The 18,793-nt window shown below is 39.7% G+C and overlaps 1 protein-coding gene across 1 annotated transcript in view; it reads left to right on the top strand.

Moving 5' to 3' along the window:
- The first annotated feature begins 328 nt into the window (after positions 1 to 328).
- The window catches only part of LOC132004954 (uncharacterized), a 44,852-nt gene continuing 26,387 nt past the window's right edge, over positions 329 to 18,793 (top strand). The window contains exon 1 of the mRNA XM_059381619.1: positions 329 to 393. Within this exon, the coding sequence (XP_059237602.1) occupies positions 329 to 393 (65 nt within the window). The remainder of the gene's footprint in view (positions 394 to 18,793) is intronic.

The raw sequence follows: 18,793 nt of genomic DNA on the forward strand, positions 1-18,793 counted from the left end.
CCCCTCAATCAGATTTATTAATAGGAGGAGCCCCCAACAAAGAAAAGAATTAGAGATCATTGCCTCTGCCACAGACCTAGTAGATATGGATATAAGCAATATGTCAGAGATAGATTCCAGAGTAGTGATTATGAAATTGATATCTAGGCGTGATAAAAGTATTATTGACAATATAGAATCTCTAAGGGCAGAAATGAGATCTAATCAGGCCGAGCTTAAAAATGCTATATATGAAAAAAATGCTATAAATGAGACACAGTCTAAATTGGATACTCTGACAGCCAAGGTAAATGAGACTGAAGAATAAATTAGTGAGCTAGATGATAAGATGATAGAACAGAAGGAAGCCATGGAGGCCTGTGATAAACTCCTGAAAGCCAAAGAGATCAGACGGTGAGAGATTAGTCATGCCATGAAACATTCCAATATCAGAATTATTGGGATCCCTGAGGGGGAAGAGAAAGCACTAGAAGATTTATTTGAGCAAATAATAGCTGAAAACTTCCCTAATCTGGGGGAGGAAACAAGCATTCATGTCCAAGAGGCAGAGAGGCTCCCTCCCAAGATCAAAGAGAACAGATCAACACCTCCACATATAAGAGGAAAACTTGCAAATCTTAGAACCCCTGAAGCAATCCTGAAAGTAGCTAGGGGATAATATTTCTTACCTCCAGGGGAAGGAATATCACAATAATATCAGACCTGTCCATATAGACCTGGCAAGCCAGGTAGGGCTGGCAAGACATATTCAGTGTACTAAATGAGAAGAACATGCAGCCAAGAATACTTTATCCATCAAGGCTGCCATTCATAACAATGGAGAGATAAAGAACTTCCAGGACTGGCAGAAACTGAAAGAATATGTGACTGTCAAGCTGGCCCTGCAAGAAATATTAAGGGGAGAACGGGCTCTAAAAAGAAGCAAGACTCCACAAGAAGGATAGGCCAGAAATTCACCAAGACCATCTATAGAAACAGGGACATCATGGGGCGCCTGGGTGGCTCAGTGGGTTAAGCCGCTGCCTTCGGCTCAGGTCATGATCTCAGGGTCCTGGGATCGAGTCCCGCATCGGGCTCCCTGCTGAGCAGAGAGCCTGCTTCCCTTCCTCTCTCTCTGCCTGCCTCTTTGCCTACTTGTGATCTCTCTGTGTCAAATAAATAAATAAAATCTTAAAAAAAAAAAAAAAAAAAAGAAACAGGGACATCATAGGCCACAAGATGGCACTAAAATCTTAGCTTCCAATAGTCACTCTCAATGTGAGGGGCCTAAATGTTCCCATAAAACAGCACAGGATTGCAGGATTGCAGACTGGATACAAAGACAGGACCCATCCATATGCTGTCTACAAGAGAGTTATTCTCTGAAACTAAACACCTCCAGATTGAAAATGAGGGTATGGAGAAACATTTTTCATGCCAATGAACCTCAAAAGAGAGCTGGGGTAACAATTCTCATATCAGACAAAGTAGACTCTAAGCTAAAGACTGTAGTAAGAAATACTGTAGTAAAGGGTTTCTCCAACAAGAAGATCTAACAATTGTAAATATCTATGTCCCCAAAGTGGCAGCAGCCAATTACATTAGCCAACTGTTAACCAAAATAAAGAATCATATTGGTAATAATACTTTAATAGTAGGAGACCTCAAAACTCAATCTCAGTAATAGATTATCTAGAAAAAATTTTTCTAGAAGAAACAAGAGCTTTGAATGACACATTGGACCAGATGGACTTCATGGTATATACTGAACATTCCACCCAAAAACAGCAGAATACTCATTCTTCTTGAATGCACATGGAACTTTCTCCACAATAGACCACATACTAGGTCACAAATCAATTCTAAACTGATACCAAGAGGCTGAGGTTATTCCCTGCATATTTTCAGACCACCATGCTTTGAAACTGGAACTCAACCACAAGAAAATATTTGGAAGGAATTCAAACACTTGGAATATAAAGACTATACTTCTAAAGAGTATTTCGGTCAATCAGAAAATTAAAGAAAAACTTAAACAATTCACGGAAACCAATGAGAATGAAAACTCATTGGTCCAAAATTTATGGGATACTGCAAAGGTGGAACTAAGTGGGAAATACATAGACATCCAAGCATCACTCAAAAGTGGAAAAATCCTGAATGCATAAACTAACCTTATGCCTAAAGGAACTGGAGAAAGAACAGCAAATAAAACATAAACTAAACAGGAGAAGAGAAATAATAAATATTAGAGCAGAGATAAAAGAAATAGAAACCAGAGAAACATTAGAACAAATCAACAAAACTAGAAGCTGATTCTTTGAAAGAATTAATATGATCAATAAATCACTGGCTAGACTTATGAAAAGAAGAGAGAAAGGATTCAAGTCAATAAAATTATGAATGAAAGGGGAGAGATCACAGCCAACACCAAAGAAATAGAAACAATTATTAGAAATTATTATCAGGTACTATATGCTTATAAATTAAGCCACCTGGAAGAAATGGATACCTTTATGGAAAATTATAAACTACCAAGATATTTTGAAACAGGAATAAACTGACAATCTGAACAGAACAAGAACCAGTAATGAAACTGAAGCAGTAATCACCCCCCCCCAAAAAAAAAGAGTCAAGGGCTGATTGCTTCCTGGAGGAATTCTACTAAACATTTAAAGAAGAAATAATATTGGAGGGGGGAGATGAACCATGAGAGACTGTGGACTCTGAGAAACAAATGAGGGTTTTGGAGAGGAGGGTGTGGGAGGTTGGGTGAGCCTGGTGGTGGGTGTTATGGAGGGCATGCATTGCATGGAACACTGGGTGTGGTGCATAAACAATGAACTCTGGAACACTGAAAAGAAATTAAAAAATAAATATTTTTTAAAAGAAGAAATAATGCCATTTTTCTGAAGCTGTTTCAAAAGAAAGAAGACTTCCAAACTAGTTCTATGAGGCCAGCATTACTTTGATCCCAAAACCAGGCAAAGACCCCATCAAAAAAAGGAATTACACATCAATATCCACGATAAACACGGATGCCAAACTGTTCAACAAGACCCTAGCCAATAGGATCCAACAGTATGCTAAAAGGATTATTCATCATGATGAGGTGGGATTTATTCCTGGGATGCAAGGGTGGTTCAACATTTGAAAATCAATCATTGTGATAGAACACATTAATAAAAAAAAGAAAAGAACTCCATGCAATCTGTGCCCTCTCCAATACCCATCACCTGGTTCCCCCAACCTCCCATCCCCCCACCACTTCAAACCCCTCAGATTGTTTTTCAAAGTCCATAGTCTCTCATAGTTCACCTTCCCTTCCAATTTCCCCCAACTCCCATCTCCTCTCTAACTCCCCATGTCTTTCATACTATTTGTTATGCTCCACAAATAAGTGAAATCATATGATAATTGCCTCTCTCTGCTTGACTTATTTCACTCAGCTTAATCTCTTCCAGTCCCGTCAATGTTGCTACAAAAGTTGGGTATTCATCCTTTCTAATGGAGGCATAATACTCCATAGTATATATGGACCACATTTTCCTTATGCATTCATCCGTTGAAGGGCATCTTGGTTCTTTCCACAGTTTGGCGACCGTGGCCATTGCTGCTATAAACATTGGGGTATAGATGGCCCTTCTTTTCACGACATCTGTATCTTTGGAGTAAATACCCAGTAGTGCAATTGCAGGGTCATAGGTAAGTTTTATTTTTAATTTCTTGAGGAATCTCCACACTGTTCTCCAAAGTGGCTGCACCAACTTGCATTCCCACCAACAGTGGAAAAGGGTTCCCCTTTCTCCACATCCCCTCCAACACATGTTGTTTCCTGTCTTGCTAATTTTTGCCATTCTAACTGGTGTAAGGTGATATATCAATGTGCTTTTAATTTGAATCTCCCTGATGAATAGTGATGATGAACATTTATTCATGTGTTTGAGAGCCATTTGTATGTCTTCATTGGAGGTGTGTCTGTTTATATCTTCTGCGCATTTTTTGATATGATTATCTGTTTTGTGTGTGTTGAGTTTGAGGAGTTCTTTATAGATCCTGGATATCAACCTTTTGTCTATACTGTCATTTGAAAGTATCTTCTCCCATTCTGTGTATTGCCTCTTTGTTTTCTTGACTGTTTCCTTTTCAAGCTTTACTACAAAGCTGTGATCACCAAGATAGCATGGTACTGACATAAAAACAGACACATAGACCAGTGGAACAGAGTAGAGAGTCCAGATATTGACCCTCAACTCTATGGGCAAATAATCTTTGACAAAACAGGAAAAAATATACAGTGGAAAAAAGACAGTCTCTTCAATAAATGGTGCTGGGAAAACTGGGCAGCTATATGTGGAAGAATGAAACTCGGCCATTCTCTTACACTGTACACAAAGATAAACTTGAAATGTATAAAAGACCTCAACATGAGACAGGAATCCCTCAGAATCCTAGAGAACATAGGCAGTAATCTCTTAGATATCAGCCATAGCAACTTCTTTCAAGATATGTCTCCAAAGGCAAAGGAAACAAAAACAAAGATGAACTTTTGGGACTTCATCAAGATCAAAAGCTTCTGCACAGCAAAAGTGCCATTTCTAAATACCATGACACTGGGTATTATAGCTTCAATTTATGATTCTTGGGTGAGGACATAATTTAGCCCATAGAAGACTCTCTTGGGTCTTGACCCCCAAAAGCTCCTATCATGCACCTACTAATTTATCACACAACACTCATGGACCACTCAAGTTCTCAAAGTGAGAGAACCTTGAACACTAGCTATTTCAGCCTCTTGCTCCTGAGTGGGGAATAGCAACATCATCTAGAGTAGGTAGCTGGTTACTTCATTTTTTAAAATCTCAAGGAAGCAGGTATCACCCTTACTTCTCTCAACAATGCAATGTACCCTGATCGCCAAATGCTCAAATTATCTAACAATATTCTCTTTGGATTTCATTTAAACCCAATTTCTTGGGGGTGCCTGGGTGGCTCAGTGGATTGAAGCCTCTCCCTTCAGCTCAGGTCATGTTTCCAGTGTCCTGGGATTGAGCCCCGCATCAGGATTTATGCTCAGCAGGGAGCCCGCTTCCTCCTCTTCTCTCTGCCTGCCTCTCTGCGTACTTGTGATCTTTGTCTTGGAAATGAATAAGTAAAATCTTTTAAAAAATAAATGTTAAACCCAATTTCTTGATCTTTCTGTTCCACTTAAAATGGGACTTGGTTATTTTAACAATAATTTGTTCTGCAAACAACCTGAATTGTTTTAATGTCAAATAGGCAGTTAGGAAAAGGAAATGTTAATGTGCCCCAAGCCCAAGAGTCATAAAACATTCTGCCATTACAATTCAATACAAGGCAAGTTCTGTAAAGAGATCACAGGTAAGGAGATAGCACCAGTAAGGAACTGTTCCTGCTCAGTGCTGAGAATCCAGACTGGAGTCTATGATTCAACAGGGCTTTCCACCTGGGGTGGCTCATCTTCTTCTGCATCACCTCATTCATCACAGGCCAAGGCAGCAACTCTGCAGCAGAGGCTCTGACCCAGAACCCAGAAGCCAATGCTTCTCTGATCCACTTCCTGGCCAGCAGTCCAAAAATTCTGCAGCTCCTCTCAAACCATATGCATTTCTCATGAAGGTGACAATTACGTGGTCCACCTTCAGAAGACCAAAACACACAATGAAGTCTTTTCATAAGGCAGTATTTATACTCTGACACTAAAAGCCTTTGCTTGTAGATCATTTCTGGCTTTCTCTCCATTTGACACAGTTAGTTGTCATCTCTCAACATTAAGTTCCCCCCCACGATGACAAGATATGGGGTTTAGGAAAGAAAATGTATGCTGTAAGGGAAGGTGGGGGAGGCTTACATCTACAGTACAAGGAGGACAGGCTGCTCCCATTTCTGTCATCTTTCCTTCTCAGAAAGAATGACTAGGGAACATCAAATAGCATTCATGTTAGAGGACTGGAACAGCTTTAAGTCTCCATCTGTCAGGTGCAATTTCCCATTTTATTATATATAGGATAGTAAAAACAAATTTTCTGATTGCCCTTTTTGAGAGTGTGGCTGTCCTGGATCCCACCCAGTGACATATTACACAGCTTTATCTGTTCCAGTTAATGCCTAACACAGGAATTGATGTACTGCCAGTTGAGTTCATTGATGTTCATCTGAGAATATAGTTAACAAGGCATAATTTTTTCCTTTTTAAAATTTTTATTTATTTACTTGACAGGGAGAGGGAGAGAGAGAGATCCAGAGAGCAGAAGTCAAGGGGGGTGGTAAGAAGGAGCAGGAAAAGCACACTCTCTGCTGAGCAGGGAGAAGGATGCATCCCAGGACCCTGGGATCCCATCCCAGGACCCTGGGATCATGACCTGAGACAAAGGCAGATGCTTAACCCACTGAGCCACTCAGGCACCCCAGGCATATTTTTTTCTGATCAATGTTACTGATCAATTACCTAATGAAAGAAAAATAAAGGAAGTGCCTCTGGCATCAGAATGAATTTATATACCTCTAATGCAGCATGCCTATAACTCAGGACTTATTTTCTGTTCAGAACTCTGCATTAATAGCAGATGACTTTCATGCACAAAGGTAAATTTTGTGCTTTTGTGCTCTCTGCTTTCAAGGAAATCACGTATGTCTAAAAGAGGGAGGGGAAATCACCTCTAAAGCAATCAGCCTTGGGGCACACACAACATAGTCCCTGGTATAGCTAGGTGAAGCAAGGTGGCCCACTTTACAGAAGATGCACAGGAAGGCTCTGCACACCTGCCCCTCTAGTGGTCTTTGCATAAAATTTTACCAGGATCCTCAGTGGATACAAAAGCAATGCACAAAAATCAGTTGCACTGTTATATATTAACAATATGACTAAAGAAAGAGAAATTAAGGAACCGGTTCCATTTTGTATCCTGCCATGTTGCTGAATTGATTTATGAGCTCTAATAATTTGGGGGTGGAGTCTTTTGGGTTTTCCACAAAAAGTATCATGATATCTGTGAAGAGAGGGAGTTTAACTTCTTTGCCAATCTGAATGCCTTTTATTTCTGTTGTCTGTCTGCTGAGGCTAGAACTTCTAGTACTACATTGAACAATAGTGGTTAAGAGTAGGCATCCCTGTCATGTTCCCAACCTTAAGGGGAAAGATCTCAGTTTTTACCCATTGAGAATGATGTTTTCTGTGGGCTTTTCATAGATGGCTTTTATGATATTGAGGTATGTTTCCTCTATCCCTATACTTTAAAGAATTTTCATCAAGAAATTATACTGTATTTTTCAAATACTTTTCCCATGCCAGTTGAGAGGATCATGTGGTTCTTTTCTCTTCTTTTCTCAAGGTGATCAATCACATTGACTGATTTGCAAATGTTTAACCACCTTTGCATCCCAGGAATAAATCCCACCTGGTGGTAGTGCTAATCCCTTTAATGTACTGTTGGAACCTATTGGCTAGTATCTTTTCTTTTTTTTTAATGTAAACATATTTGCTGTACTTTTATTTGTTGCAGTTATTATTTTTATTGATGTTCAAATTGTCTTGTATTTACTGAGTGGGAGTCTATTTGAATTTCCTTTTGGTGCTATAACAAATCAAGTTTCAGGCTTAAAACAATACACCAAGATGCCCTTCAACGAACGAATGGATAAGGAAGATGTGGTCCATATACACTATGGAGTATTATGCCTCCATCAGAAAGGATGAATACCCAACTTTTGTAGCAACATGGATGGGACTGGAAGAGATTATGCTGAGTGAAATCAGTCAAGCAGAGAGAGTCAATTATCATATGGTTTCACTTATTTGTGGAGCATAACAAATATCATGGAGGACAAGGGGTGTTAGAGAGGAGTAGGGAGTTGGGGTAAATTGGAAGAGGGGGTGAATCATGAGAGACTATGGACTTTGAAAAACAATCTGAGGGGTTTGAAGTGGTTGGGGGGTGGGAGGTTGGGGTACCAGGTGGTGGGTATTATAGAGGGCACGGATTGCATGGAGCACTGGGTCTGGTGAAAAAATAATGAATACTGTTTTTCTGAAAATAAATAAATCAATTTAAGGAAAAAAAAATACACATTGTTGTCTTCAGTTCTGAAGCTCAAAAGTCTGAAATGGGTTTCCCTAGGTCAAAATCCACATGTCCACAGGCTGTATCTATTTCTGGAGGGCTAGGGAAGAATCTGATTTCTTGCTTGTTCCAGTATCTAAGGGAGCTTCCACTCCTTGGCTCATGCCCCTTTCTTCAACCCTGAAGGTCAGCACAGGACCTTTATACATTTTTCTGACTGATTCTGCTTCCATCCTCACATCTCTTTTTCCTGACCCTGAATCTTTCTTCTTGCTCCTATTCAGACTCTTGTCTGGCATCACACAGATTTTCCAGGAAGATCTCCCCACTTGAAGGTTCTTAATATAAATACATCTGCAGGTTCCTTTTAACATGTAAGGCAGGTTCTAGATATGAATATGAGTATGAATAACATATTCATAGGTTCCAGAAAATAGGACATGGGCATCATTAAGGAGTTACTACTCTGGCTACCAAAGAGCCTATTCAAATTAGCTACTTAGCTTTTTGTTTTGTTTGTTGTTGTTGTTGTTGTTTTTTATTCTTTTCAGTATAACAGAATTCATTGTTTTTGCACCACACCCAGTGCTCCATGCAATATGTGCCCTCCATAATACCCACCTGGCTCCCCCAACCTCTTACCCCCTGCCCCTTCAAAACCCTCAGGTTGTTTTTCAGAGTCCATAGTCTCTCATGGTTCACCTCCCATTCCAATTTCCCTCAACTCCCTTCTCCTCTCCATCTTCTTATGTCCTCCATGTTATTTGTTATGCTCCACAAAGAAGTGAAACCATATGATAATTGGCTAGGATCTTGTTGAGTATTTTGCCATCCATGTTCATCAGGGATATTGATCTGTAATTCTCCTTTTTGATAGGGTCTTTGCCTGCTATTGGGATCGAGATAATGCTGACCTCATAGAATGAATTTGGAAGTTTTCCTTCCATTTCTATTTTTCTAAACAGTTTCAGTAAAATAGGTATTATTTCTTCTTTAAATGTTTGAAAGAATTCTCTTGGGAAGCCATCTGGCCCTGGACTCTTATTTTGTGGGAGGTTTTTGATTTCTGTCTCAGTTTCCTTTCTGGTTATTTGTCAATGCAGAAAACAGTATGGAGGTTCCTCAAGACATTAAAAATAGAGCTATTCTATTACCCAGCAATTGCACTACTAAGTATTTACCCCAAAGATACAGTTGTACATACAGTGTTCATAGCAGCAATGTCCACAATATCCAAACTGTGGAAGGAGCTGAGATGTCCTTCAGCAGATAAATGGATCAAAAAGATGTGGTTCATGTATACAATGGAATATTACTCAGCCATCTGAAAGGATGAATACCTGCCATTTGCACTGACATGGATAGAACTGGAGGGGATTATGCTAAGTGAAATAAGTGACGCAGAGAAAGAAAATTATCATATGGTTTCACCCATATGTAGAACATAAGGAATAGTGCAGAGGACAACAGGGGAAGGGAGGGACAACTGAATGGAAGAAATCAAAGAGGGAGACAAACCGTGTGACACTCTGGATTCCAGGAACCAAACTAAAGGTTGCAGAAGGTAGGGGGTCAGGGGATGGGGTAACTGGTGATGGGTGTTAAGGAGGGCATGTGATCTGATGAGCACTGGGTATTAAATGCAACTGATGAATCATTGAACACAGCATCAAAAACTAATGTACTATATGTTGTCTAATAGAACATCATAAAAATAATAACAAAAATAGTGGGGGGTGGAAGGTTGGGGGAACAAGGTGGTTGGTATTAGGGAGGGCACATATTGCATGGAGCACGGGGAAGGGGGCAAAGGAGGGGGGGGGGGGGGGGGGAGGTCAGGGTACCAGGTGGTGGGTATTATAGAGGGCACAGATTGCATGGAGCACTGGGTGTGGTGCAAAAATAGTGAGTACTGTTATGCTGAAAATAAATAAAAAATAAATTTAAAAAACAAAACAAAAAACAATGAATACTGTTATGCTGAAAAGAAATTAAAAAAACAAAACAAAACAAAACAAATTTTAAAAGATCTTCAGTGGAAGGAAGGCCAGGAAATAGTGAAGAAGGAAAACATTTACCTTCTCCCCAGTTACAGCCAGCCAAGATAAGTCAATATCTCGTGACTGTGCTCTGTCAGATGAAATTCTAAGTAAGTCTAGAGGCAAAAGAGTGAAATGAGCCAACTCACTTTTTATCTCCTCCCTTGTCCCTACTCCCCATCCCATCCTGACTTCTTAAACCAGGCTCAACTGCCAGTGAAAGACTCACTTGTCACATGGCAGAGTTTCTTTACTACCCTCAATTAGTGTTTATATTTCAATATAAAGCTCAGGAGAAAAACAATGTTCCCCTGAAGGAATGACTCATCATTGGAATTCCAAGCAACCTGGTTCCTGGAGCAGAAGCATGCCTGTTACTATATGGGTGGGGAGGGGACTGGCATTATTATGTTGCCCATGGATTCACACTGCTCAGCAAGTAACTCTTCTGCCTAAGCATGAGGCAGCCCCTCTCTGTGCCTCTTAGTGGGTTGCAGACACACAGTCATTCAGGCATCCCTCACAGACACTCTCTGCATGTCTATGGGTCTCATGAGTCCCACAGTCAGTCTGTAAAAACAAGGGGCAGCACCCCATCCCACTGTCCTTGCCCGTGTCTGCTTCCCCTCCACAAGCACTTGCTGTTCCTTGATAAGGAGGAAAACTATAATCACGTGCTTCCTAACTCAGATGTCATGAATAAGTGTCACCATATAGTGTCTAATGTCAAAAACAAATGAACAAAAAAACAAAGCTTAATAATGAACAATTTTTCTAAGTAGCTCCAGTTTCCTTTGTCTTGATTTCTACCTCCATGGACACAGAATAGGACACTTACCACAAGAAATTCATGAGCCCATGTCTATACATTACTGCTTCATGTTGCATTATTTACTCTGCAGGTAGGAGTGTCTCTCTCCACAGTAATAACAAGGTTGTTGGACAGAAAATCATTTCATAGTAAATGAAAAAAAGGGCACTTCTGAAAACAAGCAAACCCCACTTCAGTGGAAATACACTCACATTCCCCTAAGCAGTCCCATCCAAAACCCACTGCTATCTACCCACAATCCAGCCAGCAGAACCCCTCCTCACTCCTCTCCCTCTACCTCATTTATGTGCCATAAATTTCTGAATGTCAGCCACAATCACACCTATTCTCCAGGGTCTCAATCACACCTATTCTCCAGGGTCTCATCGTTCTTCTCTCCTTTAAACCTCTATCTTGTTTAAAGCACTCAATCGCCATCTGTTCTGGCAGGGAAAGTGTTGATCAAAATCAAGTTACATTGTTTAGAAAGAAATAAGCCCATCTCCTGAATGGTCATGGTTTTTAGTACCCAGGGCTGCAATTCTATGAAGTGGGTGGTAAATGGGTTTTTTGACAGGCTTGGAGGAAAATGACTCTAAGACTCTAAAGGAGGATGTCAGCAACCAATTCAATCCTTGTATTAGGCTGACACCTCGTGACACACCGGGATATGCAGCTGAGGACCCAGGCAACGTTTACATCTAATACTCTAAAACCTTCCCTCCTTCCCAAAATGTAAAACAGCAAATAACAGATGCCAGTATAACCTGTCGTAGCTTAAATGGCTGATTTAATATTAAAGCCAGTTCTTCAAGCATCAAGGAACTTCATTATATAGGAAGAGATTTCACAGCTGACTCAGTATTTGTCAGAAATCTGAACCAGGCCCTGACTGCTCTGTAGGCCGGCACCAGGATAAAGTAGAGCTGGTCCTCCCTATTACTTCACTGAGAAGCAGGAACAGTGTCTCATGAGGTCTGACTTGGCTACTGAGAAGACTGGAAAATGACTGAGAGTCTAGCCTGGCCCTGGAGCTATTCTCCAGCTGACAAGATCCACATCTCAGCTCTACAGATGCCTGAGGCTCTGGGACACAGCCTTCAGGCCCAGAACATGCAGAGAACTTTTCCAGGACATGACTCCTCTCCAGTAAGGCAGTAGGAGCTTCGGCAGCGGAGGCAGGTAAGAGTCCCCAGGGCAACTTTCATTTAACAAGCAAGACAGAGGGGCCCAGAGAGTGCTCAGCAAATAAATATCTATTTACGAGATGATAAAAAGCAAAGTGTGTGTGGTCTGGAGATAAAGTATTAGTAGTTATAAAAGGTTAAGTTTGGGGCGCCTGGGTGGCTCAGTGGGTTAAGCCGCTGCCTTCGGCTCAGGTCATGATCTCAGGGTCCTGGGATCGAGTCCCGCATCGGGCTCCCTGCTCAGCAGGGAGCCTGCTTCCTCCTCTCTCTCTACCTGCTTCTCTGCCTGCTTGTAATCTCTCTCTGTCAAATAAATAAGTAAAAATCTTTAAAAAAAAAAAAAAGGTTAAGTTTGTACATGTAAGCCCCTGCTGTCACAGGAAACACTGAAAATATTTTTCAGCTAAAGAATTTCTCTGCTGAAATTCTTCTTTTTACCCATTTGTTTCTCTTTTTGTCTAAGGTATTCAGTATACCTACAATAGTATTTTTTATTGAAGTATAGTTGACCTACAACATGATACTAGTGTCAGGCATACAACATGGTGATTCAATAATTCTATACATTACAAAGTGCTCATCATGGGAAGTGTAGTCACTATATGTAACCATACAAAACTGTTACATTATTGGCTTTATTTCCTACTCTGTACTTTCCATCCTCATGGCATATTCATTTTATAACTGGAATTTTGTAATTCTAAATTCCTTCACCTATTTTGCCCATCCTCCCCATATCCCCTCTCCTCTGGGAACCACCAGTTCTCCGTATTTATGAGTCTATTCTTTTGTTTGTTTGTTTGTTGCTTGCTTGCTTGATTTTTTTTTATTTTTACAAAATTTCTTCTCAGTATTCTAGAATTCATTGTTTATGCATCACACCCAGTGCTCCATGCAAAACGTTTCCTCCATAATACCCACTACCAGGCTCACTCAACCTCCCATCGCCCTCCCCTCCAAAACCCTCAGTATATTTCCCAGAGTCCACAGTCTCTCATGGTTCATCTCCTCCTCCAATTTCCCCCAACTCACTTCACCTCTCCATCTCCCCATGTCCTCCATATCATTCCTTATGCTCCACAAATAAGCCAAACCATACAATAATTGACTCTCTCTGCTTGACTTATTTCACTCAGCATAATCTCTTCCAGTCCCATCCATGTTGATACAAAAGTTGGGTATTCATCCTTCCTGATGGAAACATAATACTCCATAGTATATATGGACCATATTGTCTTTATCTATTCATCTGTCGAAGGGCATCTTGGTTCTTTACACAGTTTGGTGACCATGGCCATTGATGCTATGAACATTGGGTTACAGATTACCATTATATTCACTACATTTGTATCTTTAGGGTAAATACCCCAAAATAGTGCAATTGCAGGGTCATAGGGAAGCTCTATTTTTAATTTCTTAAGGAATCTCCACACTGTTTTCCAAAGTGACTGCACCAACTTGCATTCGTACCAAAAGTGTAAGAGGGTTCCCCTTTCTTGACATCCTCTCCAACACATATTATTTACTGTCTTGTTAATTTTGGCCATTCTAACTAGGATAAAGTCGTATCTCAATGTGGTATTGACTTGAATCTCCCTGATGGCTAGTGATAATGAAGATCTTTTCATGTGTCTGTCAGGCATTTGTCTTCATTGGATAAGTGTCTGTTCATGTCTTGTGCCCATTTTTTGACATGATTATCTATTTTTTGTGTGTTGAGTTTAAGGAGTTCTTTATAGATCTTGGATATCAGCCCTTTGTCTGTATTGTCATTTGTGAATATCTTCCCATTCCGTGGGTTGTCTTTTTGTTTTGTTGACTGTTTCCTTTGCTCTCCAGAAGCTTTTGATCTTGATGAAGTCCCAAAAATTCATTTTCACTTTTGTTCCCTTTGCCTTTGGAGATATATCTTGAAAGAAGTTGGTGTGGCCAATGTCAAAGACGTTACTGCCTATTTTCTCCTCTAGGATTTTGATGGATTCCTGTCTCACATTGAGGTCTTTTACCCATTTCAAGTTTATCTTTGTGTATGGTGTAAGAGAATGGTTGAGTTTCATTCTTCTACATATGGCTGTCAGACCAATATCCTTGATGAATATGGATGCTAAGATTCTCAACAAGATACTAGCTAATAGGATCCAATAGTACATTAAAAATATTATCCGCCATGACCAAGTAGTATTTATCCATGGGATGCAAGGGTGGTTCAACATTTGCAAATCAATCATGTGATAGAACAAATCAATAAGAGAAGAGAGAAGAACCACATCATCCTCTCAACTGATGCAGAAAAAGCATTTGACAAAATCCAGCATCCGTTCCTGATTAAAATGCTTCAAAGTATAGGGATAGAGAGAACATTCCTGAACTTCATAAAATATATGAAAAACCCACAGTGAATATCACCCTCAGTGGGGAAAAGCTGACAGTCTTCCCTTTGAGACCAGGAACAAGACAAGGATGCCCACTCTCACCACTGTTTTTCAGCATAGTATTATAAGTCCTAGCAACAGCAATCAGACAACAAAGAGAAATAAAAGGTATCCAAATTGTCAATGAAGAAGTCAAACTCTCTCTCTTTGCAGATGACATGATACTTTATATGGAAAACCTAAAATACCCCACCCCCAAACTACCAAAACTCATGCAGTAATTCAGTAAGGTGGCAGGATACAAAATCAATGCACAGAAATCTATTGCTTTCTTATACACGAACAATGAAAATACAGAAAGGGAAATTAGAGAATCGATTCCATTTACTATAGCACCAAAAATCGTAAGATACCTGGGAATAAACCTAATCAAAGAGGTAAATGATCTTTACTCAAGGACTATAGAAAATTCATGAAAGAAATTAAAGAATACACAAAAAGATGAAAAAGCATTCCATGGTCATGGATCAGAAGAATAAACATTGTTAAAATGTATATACTGCCTAGAGCAATCTATACTTTCAATGCCATCTTGATCAAAATTTCACTGGCATTTTTCAAAGAGCTGGAGCAAACAATCCTAAAATTCATATGGAACCAGATGAGACCCCAAATTGCTAAGGAAATGTTGAAAAAGGAAAACAAAACTGGAAGCATAACGTTGCCTGTTTGCTTTGTTTTTATTATTATTATTATTATTAGGATTTTATTTATTTGACAGAGACACACAGGGAGAGAGGGAACACAAGCAGGGGGAATGGGAGAGGGAGAAGCAGACTCCTTGCTGAGCAGGGAGCCCAATGCAGGGCTCAATCCCAGGACCCTGGGATCATGACCCGAGCTGAAGGTGGATGCTTAACAACTGAGCCACCCAGGCGCCCTTGCTTTATTTTTTAGATTCCACACATAAGTGAAATCATATGATATTTGTCTATTTCACTTGCCCTAATACCCTCTAGCTCCATCCATGTAAGATAAGCTGTCATCTATTTTTTAAAGCTGTATAATATTCCATTGTAGACACAGTTGATCCTTGAAGAACACAGATTTGAATTTCATGGGTCATTTATACTTGGATTTTTTTCAGTAAATACACTAAAGTAATGTAAATGTGTTTTCTATTGCTTACATTTTTAAGTAACATTTTCATTTCTCTAGCTTACTTTCTTGTAAGGAAACAGTATAAAATATACATAACATATAAGATATGTGTTAATTGACTTTATATTTATGTTATAAGTAAGGCTTCTGGCCCATAGTGGACTTGAGTATTTGAGTTTTAGGGTTGCAAAGAGTTATGTGCAGATTTTCTACTGTGCAGAAGGTCAGCATCTCTAACCCCCACATTGTTCAAGGGACAACTTGAACATATTCTCCTTTTTTTTTAGATTTATTAATTTTTAATTTTTTAATAAACATATAAGGAATTATTAGCCCCAGGGGTACAGGTCTGTGAATTTCCAGGTTTACATACTTGACAGCACTCACCATAGCACATACCCTCCCCAATGTCCATAACCTCGCCACCCTCTCCCGACCCCCCTCCCCCCAGCAACCTTCAGTTTGTTTTGGGAGATTAAGAGTCTCTTATGGTTTGTCTCCTCCCGATCCCATCTTCTTTCATTTATTCTTTTCCTACCACCTAAACCCCCCACGTTGCATCTCCACTTCCTCATATCAGGGAGATCATGATAGTAGTCTTTCTCTGATTGACTTATTTTGCTAAGCATGATACCCTCTAGTTCCATCCATGTTGCAACAATTGACAAGATTTCATTTCTTTTGATGGCTGCATAGTATTCCATTGTATATATACCACATCTTCCTTATCCATTCATCTGTTGATGGACATCTAGGTTCTTTCCATAGTTTGGCTATTGTAGACATTGCTGCTATAAACATTCGGGTGCATGTGTCCCTTTGGATCATTACGTTTGTATCTTTAGGGTAAATACCCAGTAGTGCACTTGCTGGATCATAGGGTAGTTCTATTTTCAACATTTTGAGGAACCTCCATGCTGTTTTCCAGAGTGGTTGCACCAGCTTGCATTCCTACCAACAGTGTAGGAGGGTTCCCCTTTCTCTGCATCCTCGCCAGCATCTGTCATTTCCTGACTTTTTAATTTTAGCCATTCTGACTGGTGTGAGGTGGTATCTCATTGTAGTTTTGATTTGTATTTCCCTGATTCTGAGTGATGTGGAGCATTTTTTCAGGTGTCTGTTGGCCATCTGGATGTCTTCTTTGTAGAAATATCTGTTCATGTCCTCTGCCCATTTGTTGATTGGATTATTTGTTCTTTGGGTGTTGAGTTTCCTGAGCCCTTTATAGATTTTGGATACTAGCCCTTTATGTGATATGTCGTTTGCAAATATTTTCTCCCATTCTGTCAGTTGTCTTTGGTTTTGTTAACTGTTTCTTTTGCTGTGCAAAAGCTTTTGATCTTGATGAAATCCCAATAGTTCATTTTTGTCCTCACTTCCCTTGCCTTTGGCAATGTTCCTAGGAAGAAGTTGCTGAGGCTGAGGTCGAAGAGGTTGCTGCCTGTGTTCTCCTCAAGGATTTTGATGGATTCCTTTCTCACATTGAGGTCCTTCATCCATTATGAGTCTATTTTCATGTGTGGTGTAAAGAAATGGTCCATTTTCATTTTTCTGCATTTGGCTGTCCAATTTCCCCAACACCATTTGTTGGAGAGGTTGTCTTTATTCCATTGGACATTCCTTCCTGCTTTGTTGAAGATGAGTTGACCACAGAGTTGAGGGTCTATTTTGGGGCTCTCTATTATGTTTCATTGATCTATTTGTCTATTTTTGTGCCAATACCATACTGTCTTGATGATGACAGCTTTGTAATAGAGCTTGAAGTCTGGAATTGTGATGCCACCAATTTTGGCTTACTTTTTAAATATTCCTTTGGCTATTTGAGATCTTTTCTGGCTCCATATAAATTTTAGGAATATTTGTTACATTTCTTTGAAAAAAATGTATGGGATTTTTGATAGGGATTGCATTAAATGTGTAGATTGCTTTAGGTAGCATAGACATTTTCACAATATTTGTTCTTCTAATCTAGGAGCATGGAACATTTTTCCATTTCTTTGTGTCTCCCTCCATTTCTTTCATGAGTATTTTATAGTTTTCATTTTTTTAAAAAGACTTATTTATTTATTTATTTATTTATTTATTTACTTGGCAGATGGAGATCACAAGTAGGCAGAGAGGCAGGCAGAGAGAGAGGAAGGGAAACAGGCTCCCCACTGAGCAGAGAGTCCTTGTGAGCTTGATCCCAGGACCCTGGAATCATGACCTGAGATGAAAGCTGAGGCTTTAATGCACTGAGCCACCCAGGTGCCCCACTTTATAGTTTTCTGAGTATAGATTCTTTGCCTCTTTGATTAGGATTATTCCTAGGTATCTTATGGTTTTGGGTGCAATTGTAAATGGGATTGACTCCTTAATTTCTCTTTCTTCTGTCTTGTGTTGGTGTAAAGAAATTCAACTGATTTCTGTGCATTGATTTTATATCCTGACACTTTACTGAATGCCTGTACAAGTTCTAGCAGTTTGGGAGTGGAGCCTTTGGGATTTCCACATAAAGTATCATATCATCTGCAAAGAGGGATAGTTTGACTTCTTCTTTGCTGATTTGGGTGCCTTTAATTTCTTTTTGTTGTCTGATTGCTGAGGCTCAGACTTCTAGTACTATGTTGAATAGCAATGGTGATAATGGACATCCCTGCCATTTTCCTGACCTTAGCGGAAAAGCTTTCAATTTTTCTCCATTGAGAATGATATTTGCGGTGGGTTTTTCATAGATGGCTTTGATGATATTGTGTATGTGCCTTCTATCCCTACACTTTGAAGAGTTTTGATCAGGAAGGGATGCTGTACTTTGTCAAATGCTTTTTCAGCATCTATTGAGAGTATCATATGGTTGCTGTTCTTTCACTTATTAATGTATTGTATCACGTTGATTGATTTGCGGATGCTGAGCTAAACTTGCAGCCCTGGAATAAATCCCACTTGGTCATGGTAAATAATCCTTTTAATGTACTGTTGGATCCTATTGGCTAGATTTTGGTGAGAATTTTCGCATCTGTGTTCATCAAGGATATTGGTCTGTAATTCTCTTTTTTGATGGGATCCTTGTCTGGTTTTGGGATCAAGGTGATGCTGGCCTCATAAAGTGAGTATGGAAGTTCTCCTTCCATTTCTATTTTTTCGAACAGTTTCAGGAGTATAGGAATTAATTTTTCTTTAAGGG

The sequence above is a fragment of the Mustela nigripes genome, chromosome 17, assembly GCF_022355385.1.
Source record: "Mustela nigripes isolate SB6536 chromosome 17, MUSNIG.SB6536, whole genome shotgun sequence".
Classification (NCBI taxonomy): Eukaryota; Metazoa; Chordata; class Mammalia; order Carnivora; family Mustelidae; genus Mustela; species Mustela nigripes.